The sequence below is a fragment of the Rhinichthys klamathensis genome, unplaced genomic scaffold (assembly GCF_029890125.1).
Source record: "Rhinichthys klamathensis goyatoka isolate OS25496 unplaced genomic scaffold, OSU_Roscu_1.1 h1tg000372l_1, whole genome shotgun sequence".
Lineage (NCBI taxonomy): Eukaryota > Metazoa > Chordata > Actinopteri > Cypriniformes > Leuciscidae > Rhinichthys > Rhinichthys klamathensis.
This window is the reverse complement of record NW_026606879.1, coordinates 662,943-682,227: the sequence shown is the minus strand read 5'-3', so window position 1 is coordinate 682,227 and position 19,285 is coordinate 662,943. Positions and strand designations below refer to the sequence as shown.

Sequence of the window (19,285 nt, the reverse complement as noted above, 5' to 3'; positions counted from 1 at the left end):
ACTTAAATGCAAGTCATTATTCACTAACAATCTTTCCCTCTGGTGAGATGCTAAAGGTGCCGATATATACTCATGGCAAAGTTCCTTTCATTCTTCGCTTGGAGTAAAAAGTTAAAAATACATTTGCAGCAGTATACTGTTAGCAAACATCCGATTAGGTATGTAAATATGTGCCGCACACCTTCCTCTAAATAACAAAATAACACAACAAAAGTGACAGCAGAGAAAACAGCAGTTAAGAAAGCATCTGATCTTTAGAAAAATAACCCCTGAAATAATGACTTCTGGTGAATATGCTATCATACATTATAGCATATTATAATACAACTTATAAGGCCTATATATTTATAGAATAGCAAAGTAGGCCTAATCAATACAAGACTGAACCACATAGATATATAAAGGCTATCATGATAATTTTGCCAACAATGAACCATGGATTTGTTTCGTTTAATACGTTTTATTTTTAACTTAAAGCTGTAGTCCGTAGCTTTTTTGGGGTTAAAAATGATCCAAAATACATATTTGAGAAAATACATAACCAGCCAGTGTTCAAAACTATCTACCTGCTTTTTTTTTCTGGAGGACAGAGATCCGAACTCAATGTGGATAACGAGAACGCATTAAAAATACAAGGTGTAAACGCAAAGGTAAGATCAGAACACTTATTATCCGGATAACTTATCTGGATACAGATCTCATTTTAATACCAGGTGTAAATGGGGTCTGACAGCCTCACAATCTCCTCAGACATTGTGTTCAACTGTGCCGTGTCGAGGGTGTTGAACTACAACTGACGTAAAGTTGATAATTCCGCGAATGACTGCAATTGCAGATTTCGAACAGAGATGGCGACAAAGAGGGAAAACGCCGGACTGCAGCTTTAAACAAATACAACATATAACATTCAAAACTTATCGGCTTAGACTGCATTTGAAGAAAAATAAACACAACAGTTTTCTGTAGCCTTATTTAATAGAATTTTACTTTTTTCTTTGCAGCCGGTAGTCATTTTCCCTACCCATTTTCATTTTCCCTACATTTCCCACTGTTGTCGTTGCTACGATACGTGACTCACAATGACTAACGACCAATTAAAAGGGCATTCTCTGATGATGTTCCAAGATGTTAAAAACGCTACGCGGCTGATCATAGACAAACGGGGAGAAATTAGTATCTACCGCACCATCAGGTTTTTCTCTTATCATAGCTTACAAATGTCTTCGTTCATAGTCTGTCTGACATATATTAGAAGCTATGTGTCTGTCATGGATTTGCACTGAATTGATTCTCAAAAATATGGAACAAAGTGCGTTCCGTATCAGTTCAATACGGAACAAGACTTTTATGTGTCAAATACGGGACGATTCCGTATTATACGGAACGGTTGGCAACCATAGTTTCTACTATAAAGCAATTATTCAGTGTGTTCATGTTTTACTCGCATCTAACCTCGACAAAATGAACAGAACAAATGAACCGGTGAAGATAAAACCTACCTATTGTGAAATCGCCATGGATCAATGGTCGTTCAAAAGTGTTTACCATCTGAAGCAAAAATTTCTGGAAAGTTCGCTTTGGTAAGCTGTTTCGAACTCACGAAATTAACCCCAAACAAACTTTATTTTGGCCTTATTTTGTTTGAAATGACGTCAATATTTTTTTTTAAAAAGGAAGCATGAAAGTTTACCCCTAAATATAACCGTCACTGGGGAATGAGCAGATCGTACAAAAATAAGTAGTCATAGGAATGAGAATGTTCAAATTCATATAGTTACAGGTTGTGATGAGATTGTGATCAATTTATTATAATATATATATATATTAACTTGGTGTATATCTGTGTGTGTATGTGACAGGTATCGTCCTGATGATGAACCTTTGTGAGGAGGTCCATGTGTACGAGTACATTCCTTCTATGAGAAAAACTGATCTGTGCCATTACCATGAGAAGTATTACGATGCAGCCTGCACATTTGGGGCATACCACCCTCTGCTTTATGAGAAACTGCTTGTTAAGAACATGAGCACAGCTTTTGAGGAGGACCTCAAGAAAAAGGGAAAGGTCACACTGCCAGGATTCAGTAAGATCAACTGTCCACTGTGATTTAAAGGGCCCCTATTATGCTATTTTAAAGTTTCCTTAAGTTGTTGTGGAGTCTCCTACAACATGTTTACATGCATCAAAGGTAAAAAAAACGGTTTAATTTCCTCATAATATATATTTGCACATCATAAATTTTCAATGATTCTCAAACGACTCGTCAAATGAATCATCTCTCAAATTAATCAATCTCTCTAAATCCCTCCTTTCCGCGAGCTACTCTGCTCTGATTGGCCAGACAGCTTAGTCTGTTTTGATTGGCCTACGTCGAAATCAAAAACGCCCATTGCCATAACAACGTCAGCTCTGCTTGTCCTGAGGCTTCCTACACTGTAAACTAAACACAGTAACGAACAATGACGTTGATTTGACCATATCGATGCGAGCGCAAGTCCGATGATGAAACACTGGAAGAGCTCGTTATTCAACCCGAACCTCCATCGCAAGGACGACTTGAGCAGGACGTTTCTCAGTGATACACTACCGGTACTCAGTTTGAGGTACATTATAAGATGTTGCAACTGTAATTCCTCACCATCAGCATTAACAAGTGCGTGTCCATCAACAAACCGATTATTTTACTTGTACTAATTTATTTACCAAGTATTTTTCTAATATATTGCGGTGAATAAGTGGAAACTGTATCAATAACAGTGCATGTATGCAATGTACATTAGCCGCGCTAGAGTGAATGATCTGATGTAACATAAACATTGGTAAAGCAAATATTTCCTCAAAGTAGTGAGAACGACAAACAATCTGCATTAATAGTTTTAGGTAATAGTGGCCCACAACTGCTCAACAAAAGTATTTCAGTAAGACCGTAATAATGCGAGTTAGCCAGTTAGCAGGAGACCTACACAATATAAAACTCAAAATTAAGTGTTTTGAACACCATCTTTCAAGAGCAAGCAGTTTGCGAATCCTGCATTGAACTCCGAGATTTGAGAAGCAGTCGTCAGTAAAATAAAGGGAACACAGCAAAAGTTTAGGATTATACTGCTGTGATATCGTGGTAAAGATGCATTTTAACCACTGATTCTTCACATGATCTTCCTTGGGCAGTGAAAAAAAACCTGGCTTTACCTTCACATTATAGAGCACAGCCTCTTCTCGCGTGATGCTGTCCAGTATCCACAGGTATCAGCTGCCGGTTGACGTCACAACGAAACGACTTATGACTCGTTTGCAAAACGAATCATTGAATTGACTCAGAGTCGACTCTTACTTTTGAAAGACAATAACTTAATATACGGTGCACTTTCAGATTTAAAACTTTGCAGGATGTTTTCATTCACTTAGAGCTATGTTACACACTACATGAAAGGTTATTTTCAAAAATCCATAGTAGGGCCCCTAAAGACATATCACAGTACAAACCCATCTGATCTAAACTAACGCAGACTTTTGTCATCTAGGGTTTTACATATAGTTCTTATAACAATCTGAGACAAGACATTATAATCAGGAGGATACAGTACTTTCACAGAAGTCTTGATGGGAGGCTTCATCTCATATGGCCCTTATACTAAAAGACTGGCAAAATATTCAGAACTGACCTCAATTCACAGATGCTGTGAATACAAAACATGTTTGTGATGCAGGACAAGACGAGAGTTTCAAAGTAAATTCTCAATTTACTTGGACGAGCTACTGAAATTAGCACAGAGATTGTAAATATAAACATCCACTTACACTATTTCCTGAGTGGAATCCAATTTTAGTTTGCGTTATAATTATAACAAAGAAAAAAAGTGTGAAGAGAGTATTGAATAACTTAAGTTTTAAATTTCCCAAACGTTGGGATTTTTTTATCATTGTCATTTAAAGGTTCATTGTGTAATATTTAGGAGGATCTGTTGACAGAAATGCAACATCATATACATAACTATGTTTTCAGTGGTGTATAAAGACCTTACTTAATGAACCGTTATGTTTTTATTACCTTAAAATGAGCCATTTCCATCTACATTACACCATGGGTCCCCTTACATTGAAATAGCCATTTTGCGCCAACATGTTTCTACAGTAGCCCTAAATGGACAAACACGTTCATCACTATGTTGTTCTTCAACAAATAAGCTAGATAAAGTCAGCAAATAAAACACTGACACAATAATGAACACGTATCAATAATATTCGCAATAACATATCAATTAACTGAATAATTAAGTAAACCTAATTTCTTAATTTATTTTGTAAAGAAACCTCATTGCTTAACTGGCTACTATCTGCTGTCTCAGACGACGACATCTTTTCCTGTCGGCCACCTTACCTTCTGTTGGTTGCAATTTGCAACCTTACCACTAGATGCCGCTAAAAATTACACTGCACCTTTAAGGCTGCTCACATTTTGTAAAGGATGATTACCTTTTTTTATTTGAATGTTTAATGTGGTAACTGGAAAGAGATTTCTAATTTCTGTGCTGTTCTCATAATCTTTTGTGGTACATTTTTATTAAATCTTTTGCACTTCTCATCAATTAGATGACACTTTTAAAGCTGTTATTATACTATAGAGCCAAAATAATTGGATTTTTACTGTAGATAATTGAGCAATGTTTTTTTTAATTTAATTTAATTTAAATTTCATAAATTACTATGAATACTACCGACAGATCTATCTGAGAAGCTGGACTCAAGTGCATATCAATTCTATTATCCTTTTTTTATCTACTTGTTGCTCTTTATACCGTAATTAAAAACTTGGTACATGTATTTTAAACGCATGCAATGTATTTTCACAGAAAGAAAGTTTTGTTTTAATCTGCACCAATACTTATCTGCGGTTATTGTCTAAAAAACTCACATTTTAATAGGGCAGGGGTCGGCAACCTATGGCACCTATTTACCGAGGGTTAATCGCTGGCATGTAAGCAAAAGCAAGAGAGGTGTATGTATTTCATTCAGATAAAATACCTTGTACCTGCATACAGATGTAAATGGTGTAAATGGAACAGTTTTACCAAAACGGATAGCCATCTGATCATTTAAACGCATGCATGACCAGGTGTAAATAGGGCATTTGGAAATCTGTTCTTCAAAGTCTAATTTAAACCTGAAAACAAACAAACTAAAGGATTTTGAAAAATGTAAAACAAATTTTATGAAAAATTGCTTAAGGAATATTTAGGGTTCTGTTCTAAGGTTCTATTTCTATGTTAGCCATTATGAATATTTAAAATATGTTTATGTGTTTATGTGGGGTTACTAAGTTTAATACTCAGAAACTTAAAAATGGCACTTCATGACTAAAAGGTTGCCGACCAAGGGTTTAATATTATTTATAATTTCTTACAATCATTCCAGTACTTGACATTGTTACTTCTATAGGGTGGTAATTTGTTCTTCATTGTTGTGGATGTAAGTTTATACTGAATAAAGACAATGAAATCAATGTATTTAGTGGAAGGAATGTTAATTTAAGCACCCATGTGGTTATGTATATACAGTATATATTTCTCAATGTATATCATAAGAAAACATATCCTATGATTCAGTGCTAATTAAAAAGTTGGAAATGTCTAACCTGTTTGTTCATAAGGATGTAAATAAGAGGGTTGATGACTGTGCTGCTTTTGGCAAGTAGGGACGGCACCACGCTCGCAATGGGTGTGATGATCCCCGGATGTCCAAATGTGGCCATCATTGCAACAACCCCATAAGGCATCCAGCACAAAAGGTAGCACACCACTGTAGTGATGACCATAAATAAAATGTGGTACTCTCTCCGCCTTGCTGCTGTCTTCCTGATACGCCCTACCTGAGGAAAAACATGTAAATTAGATTGTATTTTTTGTTTGCACCAGCAGATGATTCAGAACAAGTCTTCAGGATACGCAAATCCCTCAAGAAAGAATGAACCTACATTGTGGTTTAGAGGAATCACTGACTCATCAGGTTCATGAACATCATTTATTGATATTTATAAAGATTTCAGCAATTTCACATATTTATGAGTGTATGAACATATTTAGTAAAGTACATTCCAAATATAATGAACCACATTTAACAAATTGATATAGGCTCTTCTGTATTATGTAAATGTTGTTCATTATATTTGGAATGTATTTTACTATATCTGTTCATACACTCATAAATATGTATGAACAGATATAGTAAAATACACCCTAAATATGATGAAACACATTTAACAAATTGATATAGGGTCTTCTTTATTATGTAAATGCACAATGTTTCATGTTCACTTTAAAAGCTAGAATCTAGAACAGTGCATTCTTAAAAATAAAGGTTCTTTATTGCCATTGATGGTTCCATGAAGAACCTTCAAAAGCCAATGAACCTTTCCGTTACATAAAAGGTGCTTCATGGTGCAAAAATGTTCTTTAGATTATTAAAATGTTCTTCACACTAATAGAAAATGGTTCTTTTTAAGAACTGCTCATTTAGGGTATGTTTAGGGTTTGGTTAGATTAAATTGAACACTGGTGCGATTGCTCTGTTAGTGTGGTTCATTTGAATAAGTGTGAACATTGCCATCCGAACCCTCGTTTGGTGCGGTCCGAATGAAATTTGAACGCAACATGGAGAAAAGACATGTAAACGACCAAAAAGCGGGACATGATGTCACAAGATGCGACCCTAAAAAGGACTGAATGCTCAAGCATACCAGTTTTTTTCTTGTCATGTCATAATGTTGCCCATCTCAGTTCGGTACAGGCATCAGAACAGCGTCTCCTCGCAGCAGATCTTCGTTTGTGTGTGTGATGGAGGGATTCTTGCCGCTGTTCTGACTCTTTTACACATTTTATAAGCTCTTCGTGAGTTCTCAGCTGGTTAAAATACCATCATATGTAGGCTACGCACATAAATGAGTGCATTTAGCCCAGCATACAGCATTGTTTTGGATGTTCGGTAAGTTCCGTCATGAAATAGTATACGTATAATAAAAGCCGAACAATCAGGTTGGAAACATATCCCTATGACTTTATGTTCCGTATCTTTAGGTTCGAATGCTAAGCGGACCAGGATTAAATGTTTTTTGTTTTGTTTTTTGGTCTGGACCAAACGAACCAAGCGAACCATACTACAAGTGTGAACACACCCTTAAAGGTTATTTAGGGAACAAAATTAGTTCCTTCTACGGCATCGCATTAAAAACACCCTTTTGGAAACTTTATTTTTAGCACTGACTTATCTAAAAAAAATTCGCCTAGAGGGTGTGGATTCCAGATATCACTGACTTAACATAACATAATTTGAACATAATTTGAGGTGGTTTAAACTTTATCTGGAGTCTGAGATACTGACCTAGTTTAAGCTAAAAGAGACATGGTTTAGTTCCAGAAAGGATTGTAAACGTCTCCGGTTAAGACTGTAACCCTAGTTCCCTGAGTAGGGAACAAGACGATGCGTCGATGACGGTTTGGGAACGCCCCCGCGTAATTGCGTCTGAAGCACGTGTCAACTAGTCCAATGGCGAGAATGAGCGTCACGGGCGGATGACGTCATGACCAGGAAAGATTAAAGCATATCCGGTTTAGAACCGCGCTAGCTTCGAAAAAGGCAGAAGCAAGTCGATCACAGGGATGTAGGAAGTATGGCAAAGTGACACATCGTCTCGTTCCCTACTCATGGAACTAGGGTTACAGTCGTAACCTGAGATGTTCCCTTTTGAGGGAACTCGCGATGCGTCGATGACGCTATGGGAACGAGAATGCCATACAGCCAAGAACCTGTCGTGTTAAACTTTCACGACATGAGAACTCTGGACCCCGGGCTATCCATGTCTAGGTAAAAAAAATCGGACAAATGTAAGCGGCGAAGACCAGCCAGCTGCATCACAAACTTCTTGAATGGACACCCCAGAAATTAGGGCCTTGGAGGCCGCCATACCCCTAGTAGAATGGGCTCTAGTGGCCAAAGCTGAAGGCTGGCCCAGAACCTCATATGCAAGAGAGATAGCCTCGACTATCCACTTGCTAACCGTCTGCTAAGTCTTGATTAGACTTTCTCAACTGGGCAGATCTGTAGACATGTGTATCCAGTGCTCTGACTGGACAGATGAGGTTCAGTTTCTCCTGGTCTAAATCCTTGAAGGGAGGAGGACAAATCGCCTGCAGTAAGATAGGCTGTGGTACATTGTTTGGAACCTTAGGTACATAACCGGGTTTAGGATAGAGGAACGCTTTGACCATCCTGGGTGCAAACTCAAGGCATGAAGGAGATACCGACAGGGCCTGGAGATCTCCTACTCTTTGGCTAGAAATGGCTAGAAGGAACACAGTTTTGAGGGTCAGAAATTTTTCTGAAACAGACTCGAGAGGCTCAAAGGGAGTGACAGAGAGACCTTCTAGAACAAGAGCCAGATCCCAAGCTGGAATTCTGGTACGAACTGCAGGCATGAGCCTCAGGGTGCCACGAAGGAAATGTATAATGAGAGTATATCTTCCGATAGATAAACCCCCCAAGGGGGCATGGTAAGCAGCAATAGCCGCAACATAGACCTTCAGTGTGGAAGGAGGGGCGGGGTTGGAGAATTGCTCCCCCACCTGAGATAGAAGGTCCCTCCTGACCGGCAGCTCCAGGGGAGAGCCGTCGAGAAGTGATATTAGGTTTGAGAACCACACTCGGCTTGGCCAGTACGGAGCTACTATCTCTTTTACAACTGTGAGGATTGAAGCGACATGAGCAGGCGAGAGCATGGCCCTTAGTGTCACTGACTCCCACACGACACCAAGAAAGGTGGTCCTCTGTGCCAGAGAAAGTACACTTTTCTTGGCATTCAATCTCAATCTCAAAATATGATGCTCAGCACATCTAGTTCCTCAGAACTAGACAGCTGAAGCACCAGTTCCTCTTCCGGAGAGGAAGGAAACGCGGGGCGGGCTTCCAACTCCGGAGAGAGAGCACTGGATCCCACGGGTAAAGGCTGAGAAAGGGCGGGGCCCGTCTCAAACCCCGCCGTGAGATCCATTTGCCCGATCCACAGAGAACGCTCACTTGAACACCCTCCTCGAAGAGTGACAAGCGAGAGTGGAGCGTGCGAAGCGACAGCCTCTCACAATGCTCACAATCAGCCCCTTCGAAGGCTGACAGAGCATGCTCCGCTCCCAAACACATCACACAAAGTTCGTGTGTATCTCCACCCACGATGTAACGAGGGCAAGGAGAAGCACACAACTTGGAAGACTGTTTGGACGCCATTATATCTTAGATTGAGCTGTATATATATCGTGACAGACAACAATAAATAAGACAGACAGTTTGTAACACAGAGTGCTTGCTGAGGCACAGAAGCTAGCGCGGTTCTAAACCGGATGTGCTTTTATCCTTTCCTGGTCATGACGCCTGCCTGTGATGCTCATTCTCGCCATTGGACTTGTTGACACCAGAGCCATAGAGAGAAAGAGTTGCGACACTCCCATAGACCGCCATATGAACTTAGGAATGCGGAAGTAACGCGTGTCGTGGAGCAGCCAATAGTTCCAAACACTGATAGTTCTAGCATTGAACCCCATTCATTTTCAGTGTTTCCGAAGTACGCTCGCTGGTAAATTAATGAAATTACGGTATTTTTTTTACTTTTACACACATTAGCCGACCTCTCGTGAATCTAGTCTGTAGTTATATTTTATGTAGCCAGTTTTAGTAAATGTTTATTGGAAGATAATAGGTTAATTGCAGCTATAGCTTACGTGACCAACACTTCACTAACGTTAGCTAACTTACGGTAACTGATGTATATAATATATAATATTTTTAATAATATTTTATATGTATGTATATATATATATATATATATATATATACACTCACCGGCCACTTTATTAGGTACACCTGTCCAACTGCTCGTTAACACTTAATTTCTAAGCAGCCAATCACATGGCGGCAACTCAGTGCATTTAGGCATGTAGACATGGTCAAGACAATCTCCTGCAGTTCAAACCAAGCATCAGTATGGGGAAGAAAGTTGATTTGAGTGACTTTGAACGTGGCATGATTGTTGGTGCCAGAAGGGCTGGTCTGAGTATTTCAGAAACTGCTAATCTACTGGGATTTTCACGCACAACCATCTCTAGGGTTTACAGAGAATGGTCCGAAAAAGAAAAAACATCCAGTGAGCGGCAGTTCTGTGGGCGGAAATGCCTTGTTGATGCCAGAGGTCAGAGGAGAATGGCCAGACTGGTTCGAGCTGATAGAAGGGCAACAGTGACTGAAATAACCACTCGTTACAACCGAGGTATGCAGCAAAGCATTTGTGAAGCCACAACACGCACAACCTTGAGGCGGATGGGCTACAACAGCAGAAGACTCCACCGGGTACCACTCATCTCCACTACAAATAGGAAAAAGAGGCTACAATTTGCAAGAGCTCACCAAAATTGAACAGTTGAAGACTGGAAAAATGTTGCCTGGTCTGATGAGTCTCGATTTCTGTTGAGACATTCAGATGTTAGAGTCAGAATTTGGCGTAAACAGAATGAGAACATGGAACCATCATGCCTTGTTACCACTGTGCAGGCTGGTGGTGGTGGTGTAATGGTGTGGGGGATGTTTTCCTGGCACACTTTAGGCCCCTTAGTGCCAATTGGGCATCGTTTAAATGCCACGGCCTACCTGAGCATTGTTTCTGACCATGTCCATCCCTTTATGGCCACCATGTACCCATCCTCTGATGGCTACTTCCACCATGTCACAAAGCTCTAATCATTTCAAATTGGTTTCTTGAACATGACAATGAGTTCACTGTACTAAAATGGCCTCCACAGTCACCAGATCTCAACCCAATAGAGCATCTTTGGGATGTGGTGGAACGGGAGATTCGCATCATGGATGTGCAGCCGACAAATCTGCGGCAACTGTGTGATGCCATCATGTCAATATGGACCAAACTCCCTGAGGAATGCTTCCAGCACCTTGTTGAATCTATGCCACGAAGAATTGAGGCAGTTCTGAAGGCAAAAGGGGGTCCAACCCGTTACTAGCATGGGGTACCTAATAAAGTGGCCGGTGAGTGTATATATAGCCTATATATAATATTATATATACATACACACACACACAATTCATTTATTTAAATGGGTTAGGGTTATGCATATATGTGCTTATATGTATTTAGGAACATAGTTAATTCACTCTCCGGTTTAATTTTATGAAGAATATTTTTCGGTTGAATATTTACCGAACATTGCTGTATATAGTCGTTTCTTTCTACGTTATGGGAGCAGTCTATTTCCCTCCTAAATCATTCATTTGTACATGCACAGCGTAATTATTTATATTTTATGTTGGTTGGAATTCTGAACGGACCGCCACTGCAGACCTCTTTGCGTGATCACGAAGGTAGGCTAATGGCTGAATCGGAATTTATAAGCAAGATCACGGGAATCAATAGCCTAATACAGCCCAGTTGTGCTAAAATAAATATCATGAGACGTCCATCATCAGATGAATGACATGGAAAAGTTAAGTTAGAGCCGCTAAAGCCAGTGCTACTACCCATGCGAACATGAACACTAAGCTTTTCCCTCCAAAAATATAGCCTAAAAGTTGTCACCCTGCCTCTCCAAATGCAAAACTGACATTAACAAAATGCAATAACAGCTGAAAAAGTACTTGGGTGTGTGTTTTATTTTATATTTACCGTTTAATAATGCAATCGCTGCTGTCTGTCCATTGAAGAACATGACAGGCCGCGTATGTTTTGGAACTATTGGGGCTTACATGAACCACGTGACAGCCGTCGCGGCGACATCAAAGCGTGTCACAACTCTTTCTCTCTATGGCTCTGGTTGACACGGCTTCAGACGCAATCACGCAGGGGCGTTCCCAAAGCGTCATCGACGCATCGCGAGTTCCCACGAAAGGGAACTGCACTGCAGGCAATAGTTTTGAGTTGTGAAATCTGACTTTTTTAAACTCCTTACCCTGTTATGTAGAAATGTTACACACATAATTATATTGTAATATTAACTTTGAACTGATATGTTTTGATGGAATTTACCTGTTTGACAGCACAGAGGAGCCGGCTGTAACAGTACACCATGACCAGCACGGGGAGTCCCAAACAAAAAATGAACAGGCAGATGATATAGGAATGTGACTGGGGGGTGTTGGCAGTCCATGTGACTGAACAGCTGGTTCCTGCCCCTTCCAGTCCATAGCTACTCCAGCCCAGCAGGGGGGGGACCGTCCAGAACAATGAGTAGAGCCAGGAGCCCCCGACAGCCAACAAGGGTTTGCTGTAGTCTGGGGCTCTCTTGTTGTAAACAGTTAAAGTGCTGTAACGATCATACGAAAGGATTGCCAGAGAGATCAATGATACAATCCCTGTTAAAAAAATGAAAAGAGAAATTAGGCTGTATGCTCACAGTTAAACTACAGAGCCACAGTTAAATAGGAGGTTATTCAGACACTGCATATCTGTTATTATTTAGCATCGGGCTTTAAAACTGAAGTGCATGTAATATTATATTAATTATTATAATGACATAATATAATAACAACTTTATAATAATAATAACATATAATAATAATGACCTCCTAATGCCAAAATCACAAATATGATGACTCCCTCATGAGGGACCCCCTTTCTAAAATATAAAGAATGTTAAATATTGTATATGATCAATAAATATTGTTTCAAATGAGTTTTAGAGAGAATATTCCTTTAGAAATTACAGTGATGAGCAGTGTTGGGGAAAGTTACTTTTTAAAGTAATGCATTACAAAATTGCATTACTCCCTAAAAGAGTAACTAAGTTACTTTTTAAGGAACATAATGTATTACATTATTTTTGTGTTACTTTCTCTCACCTTGCTGGTTTGTTATTTAATCACAACAATAACAAATGTAAAGGCCCTTTCAGACCAAAAATTAAATGAATAGGCCTCATGCTGAATAAAATGCAAAGGAACTCCTGTACATTATGGCACAGCGCAAACAAACATTACAGCTTTGTTGCCATTCTGGATTGCAGAAGAGTTGGGCAGGAGAAGAAGGTTCAACACTCTTTCTTCCAAAAAACCTCCCCACAAATGTGATGTTTATCTAAAGTCATTTTTGCTTATTAGTATGGATGAATTGGATCAGCAGCAAAGACATTGGTTAAACCGATTATATTAAACAAAGTACATTTGTGTAATTTAACATTTAATTATCACAGGTTTGCATTTCACTGTTTTTTTTCTTCATTTTAAGGAATAATGAATCTGTTTTTGTCAGGACTTCGATTTAACGTCTTATCCGAAGGACGGTGCTTTTTGACAGTAGTGTCCCCATCACTACACAGGGGTGTTAGGACCCACACAGACCACAGGGTGAGCACCCCCTACTGGCCTCACTAACACCTCTTCCAGCAGCAACCTGGTTTTCCCAGAAGGTCTCCCATCCAGGTACTAACCAGGCTCAACCCTGCTTAGCTTCAGTGGGCAACCAGTCTTGGGCTACAGGGTGATATGGCTGCTGGATGAATGCATGTGACTACAATAAGCATCATGTTTAGACAGCACACCTCTGCAACATACTCCCGATTTCTCTCCACATGAGGACAGGAGAGCTGTCATTCAGTAAATGGGTACAACAAAGTATATTGTGTTACCTATTTGAAAAAGTAACTTTTGTTGTAAATTTAAAAGTAATGCATTACTTTACAAAAAAAAAGTTATCTGATTACGTAACTCGCGCTACTTGTAATGTGTAACCTCAACACTGGTGACGAGGAGAAAGTTCCTTCATAGAAAGACAAAACAAAGGACTATTTTTCAAAGGACGGAGAGATGACTGTTTACAAATAAATAAATAACAATTACAAACCTTTATGCACTATTTGTTTTTTATTTCTTAATGTTTGTCTTTATTTTTAATGTTAAAAACTAGAAAGCAAAATGAAACGATAACATCAATATTGTCACAATTATATTCAGTTTAGTTTGGTTTTCAGTCCTTGTGTTCATCTCCTGTCTGTGTGACTGATGTGTTGCTATGGGTTCTGATTTAATTGTATTATCCTGTTCAGAGGAGTTCACCTCGTTAACCTGTATATTTAAGTTCCTGTGTTTGAATCTTCATTTATCTGGCATCGTCAGTGTTACGTGGTTGTACTACTTTGCCTACCTGTCTTTATACGAGTTTGTTCTTTGAATCTTTACTATTAAAGACTAATTAGTATCTTGATCTTTATTGTTGTGCTTTGGACTTCCAAGAGTGACAAATATATGCTACTTTCCCCCCCTTTAAATTTTTTTTGAAATCCCCTAAAATAAATAACCCCAAACCCACTGAACACCCTAAAGTGAAACCCCTATTTAATTCATCCACCTCTTGAACTTTAGGATAATAAATGATCAGGAAAATAAAATCAGTACCGGTCTGTTAATAAAAGCAATTTAGTTTGAATGTCTACCGGTATTTATCTGCATTTGTACATCATAAAAATTAATAAAATAAAGAATATTTCAGACAATGCACATAAATTCATTGCCTGAAAAAAAGCAAACATTATATAATAAAACATTTGGGTGTGTTGTAACATGTTAAGTAATTGGGAATAATTACAGGGAATAAAATACAATCTGCCTTTCTATTCACATTGGCTTCCAAAAAAATAACTTAATGTCAAAGTGATGTTATGATTTAAGAAACAAAAATTAGAAATGACTCCCACATAGCTATTTTAAGGAACAAAGTGGGCTATTTCAAGCATAAAGTGGGAAAAATACCACAGTCCCATTTTGTTGCTATTACATATTAATGAAAATGCCTTTAAGCAACACTCTTTCACTGATGTTCTTCAAAGGGCAAGTGTGGAATATTTCAGACTGGGTGATGAGACATACCTTGCATTCATTTGTATGTAAATAAGTTCATTCATATCATGCCAAAACAGATTCTTCTCCAACATTCAGATTTCAAAATTCATTATGGACATTAATTCACCAGATATTCACCAGAATATGAAGGGAACATTAACTGTTCCTTGGTTTTCACCCTTTAATTATGTAAAAGCCTGTGTTAATAAAGATCTTTGAGTCTGTTGATGGAATCTTAGGCTGTCGCATTTGTGACTGTGTATGCAAGAAACGGCACACAAGAGTACAGCCAAACATGTTTCCACTCCAGAAACACACAGAAGAGGATTACAGGGTAATTTTCATATTCTGAGTGTGTTGTTGAACATTGTCAGACACTGCAGCTTACATTCTGAAGAATGTTAAAGAGGACCTATTTTTTTCTTAACTCCCCGAAACGCCTCGATTGTAGTCTTGAGTTTTCTTCTAGGAATGTACACGTAACAATATTCCTCATTTAAGTAATTCCCGCCCAAGGCATACACATAATGAAGGGGATGAGGTCTGGTGAGTTGTGGTAATACTGTGTAAGTAGCATGACATTTCTGAAACATGGTCAAAACTGCACCAATCACAAAAATGGTGTAGAAGCAGAAATGTGAGTGTTGTGTATTCATTAAATACTTGTCTTTCACATGAATCCTTCGTAAAAAAAAAAAAAAAACCTTTGTGAGCTGTTGTCTAAATTATTATTGTGGGGAAACTACTACACCGGGGGCCTGTACCATGAAGGTAGCTGAACAAACCCGGGGTTACAGGATTAGTTTTGAGTTGACAAAACCATACCGATGGAATAAGGCTTTATTGGTACCATGACGCAGCTCATCAACTTTCTCTGTCAACTCAGGCTTTGATCTTTAAGCTACGATTACTCCACGTGTGCATGCACATACAAAAGTGACGTTGGCACCGAACAACCAATCGCGTTTGATATGGATAGGGCGAGAGCGATATATTTTTCAGTGGAGGAGCAAGAGATAATCATTCAGAAGTGCGATGAATTTAAACATATTTTAAGATCGAAGCAATACCGTCTCTGCTGCCAAAGCAAGATAAGACTGTTGGAGAAAGATTGCTGAATGCGTTAATGCGTAAGTTAATCAAATAGGTCCAATATTGTTTGTTAAATTATGTATATATACTCACCTAAAGGATTATAAGGAACACCATACTAATAATGTGTTTGACCCCCTTTCGCCTTCAGAACTGCCTTAATTCTACGTGGCATTGATTCAACAAGATGCTGAAAGCATTCTTTAGAAATGTTGGCCCATTTTGATAGGATAGCATCTTGCAGTTGATGGAGATTTGTTGGATGCACATCCAGGGCACGAAGCTCCCGTTCCACCACATCCCAAAGATGCTCTATTGGCTTGAGATCTGGTGACTGTGTGGGCCATTTTAGTACAGTGAACTCATTGTCATGTTCAAGAAACCAATTTGAAATGATTCGAGCTTTGTGACATGGTGCATTATCCTGCTGGAAGTAGCCATCAGAGGATGGGTACATGGTGGCCATAAAAGGGATGGACATGGTCAGAAACAATGCTCAGGTAGGCCGTGGCATTTAAACGATGCCCAATTGGCACTAAGGGGACTAAAGTGTGCCAAGAAAACATCCCCCACACCATTACACCACCACCACCAGCCTGCACAGTGGTAACAAGGCATGATGGATCCATGTTCTCATTCTATTTACGCCAAATTCTGACTCTACCATCTGAATGTCTCAACAGAGATCGAGACTCATCAAAACAAGGCAACATTTTTCCAGTCTTCAAATGTCCAATTTTGGTGAGCTCTTGAAAATTGTAGCCTCTTTTTCCTATTTGTAGTGGAGATGAGTGGTACCTGGTGGGGTCTTCTGCTGTTGTAGCCCATCCGTCTCAAGGTTGTGCGTGTTGTGGCTTCACAAATGCTTTGCTGCATACCTCGGTTGTAACGAGTGGTTATTTCAGTCAAAGTTGCTCTTCTATCAGCTTGAATCAGTCGGCCCATTCTCCTCTGACCTCTAGCATCAACAAGGCATTTTCGCCCACAGGACTGCCGCATACTGGATGTTCTTCCCTTTTCACACCATTCTTTGTAAACCCTAGAAATGGTTGTGCGTGAAAATCCCAGTAACTGAGCAGATTGTGAAATACTCAGACCGGCCCATCTGGCACCAACAACCATGCCACACTCAAAATTGCTTAAATCACCTTTCTTTCCCATTCTGACATTCAGTTTGGAGTTCAGGAGATTGTCTTGACCAGGACCACACCCCTGAATGCATTGAAGCAACTGCCATGTGATTGGTTGATTAGATAATTGCATTAATGAGAAATTGAACAGGTGTTCCTAATAATCCTTTAGGTGAGTGTATATCTATAGCTACAAATGCAAACATTAATTCACTATCTAATTATTTTTGTTTTTGCCTTAGAGAGCAATGTATAGCTGAAATCTGAAAACTACACCCATCGATAACTCTGATTTTACAAAACTGAGATGAAGATGAAAGGTTTTCACATCTCTGCAAGCTATGCATCTCTTTGGTAGACTCCCCTCATCCAGGCCTAGTTGTTCACCGACAGTTACTCATATTAACTGAATTCGCAGAAACATATATGAGACATGCAAAGCACTAGTAGTGCCCAGATCAGACATCTGCTGCTGTAAGTTATCCACTTTAAGTTTTGACATGTTGCATTCAGAGATGCTTGAACCAGTCATAATTCTACTCTAATCCCTCTTATTAACAAATAATTTTCACCACAGAGCTGTTGTTACCATTGGAATTCAGTGGTATCAACTGAATACCAGTTGATGTATTGTGTAGGAAGAGTGTGTAGGAAGATGTTTAACAAATGCACAGAATTCAATCAATAAATAATGGCTTTACTACAGGACACAGAGCCAAGACAATTACACAAAGGGAATGAAGATGGGGATATTAAGCATAATCAAAGACAATGTTGCCACCATCCATTCCAACCCAAATGTTACTCTAGGTGCCTATCTCTAGTTCTAGAGGAGCTAGTTGTGCTGGATAATGTGCAAGACCTTCCCACTGCTGTTGCTCTCCGCTCTGGCTTGATCTATTGCCTGAACATCCTAAATAACTTTAGAAAAAATTCAAAAAGTGTTTATTGGCCTTAAACCCTGCAGTACTCAGCAAGGGTCCAGTCTTTCAAAAACGTCTCGGTCACATATGGTAACCCTCGTTCCCTGAGGGATGGAACGGAGGCGTACGTTGTGACCGACGAATAGGAATCTCACTAGAGAGGCCAATCTACTTCGAGTGAAACTAAACAAGCCAATGCACAAGCCGTGCAATCATTTGCATCAGCTGCTCAGCCTCGCAGCGCAGGTATATAATGAGCAGCAGGTGCGATTGCACTTCAGTTTTTTGCTGAGGAGCCAAGCCTGATAAGCTGGCCGCCCCGGCGGGCGGCAGCAGATGTGGGGACGGGACGTACGTTACCATATTACCGAGACGTTCCCTATCAGTCGGTCACTATGACGTACTCTGTGACCGACGAACAGGAATCCCTACCAAAGCGCAACAGCTGCTGCACCCCATCTAGCGCCCTGTGCAAGCCTCTACCCCTTCTTGTCTGGAAGGACGATAGGAGCAGGCTTACACAGAGTGTATCTGTCACTTTTGTTCCGTGATAACCCATACAGTGAGATTATTGAATAACACTGGGAAAGTGTGCCCTTCTGTTAGGAAGGAGAACGCTGGGGAAGCCACTTTCTTCAAGGAGTTATGTGGGGAATACATATGGACTAGCCCTGAAGGCTGTACTACATATGAATAGTGGGTGACTTAGCCCAAGGGAAAGACACAGGCTTCCGTTAGGAGCAGCCGTGGAGAAATATACACATATGGGATCCCCGTACGGTCACACATATGCGACCCAGCCTAAACCCGGTTCTCAAGGATTCAGCGGATAAAGGCCTGGCGCCAGACGCTCCGCCATCTCTGGGCCGAGGGTGTTTGGAGGACTCAACAGGTTTTTCACTCTGGAGCAATACGAGTGCACAGTATGTTGCAGCAAGCCGACAGAGCCGGGCTTCTCAGTGCTTCTACCCGTCTAGGGTGAGAACACGAGAGGAGACCGGCTCTACACGTAGGCTATAGTTTCTAGCGAACGTGTTAGGTGTCGCCCAGCCCGCAGCTCTTCAGATATCTGTTAGTGAGGAGCCACATGCCAGCGCCCAGAAGGATGCAACGCCTCTCGTGGAGTGTGCATGCAACCTGAGCGGGCAGGGCACACCTTGTGCTTGGTAAGCCAAGGCAATGCCATCCACTATCCAGTGGGCCATCCTCTGCGTGGAGACAGCCTTTCCCTTCTGCTGGCCTCTGTAACAGACAAAGAGCTG

At 40.0% G+C, this 19,285-nt stretch overlaps 2 protein-coding genes and 1 pseudogene across 2 annotated transcripts in view; 1 reads left to right on the top strand and 2 right to left on the bottom strand.

Annotated features, from left to right (window-relative positions):
* The window catches only part of st6gal2b (ST6 beta-galactosamide alpha-2,6-sialyltranferase 2b), a 70,946-nt gene extending 68,800 nt beyond the window's left edge, over positions 1–2,146 (top strand). The window contains exon 5 of the mRNA XM_056233533.1: positions 1,860–2,146. Within this exon, the coding sequence (XP_056089508.1) occupies positions 1,860–2,107 (248 nt within the window). The 3' untranslated portion in view covers positions 2,108–2,146. The remainder of the gene's footprint in view (positions 1–1,859) is intronic.
* Positions 1–19,285, bottom strand: part of tmtops2a (teleost multiple tissue opsin 2a) — a 52,921-nt gene that overhangs the window by 2,693 nt on the left and 30,943 nt on the right. Inside the window, exons 2-3 of the mRNA XM_056233534.1 lie at positions 12,072–12,397; positions 5,634–5,867 (exon numbers count right to left, since the gene is read on the bottom strand). Of these exons, the coding sequence (XP_056089509.1) occupies positions 5,634–5,867; positions 12,072–12,397 (560 nt within the window). The remainder of the gene's footprint in view (positions 1–5,633; positions 5,868–12,071; positions 12,398–19,285) is intronic.
* Positions 13,421–13,537, bottom strand: LOC130069637 (5S ribosomal RNA; annotated as a pseudogene).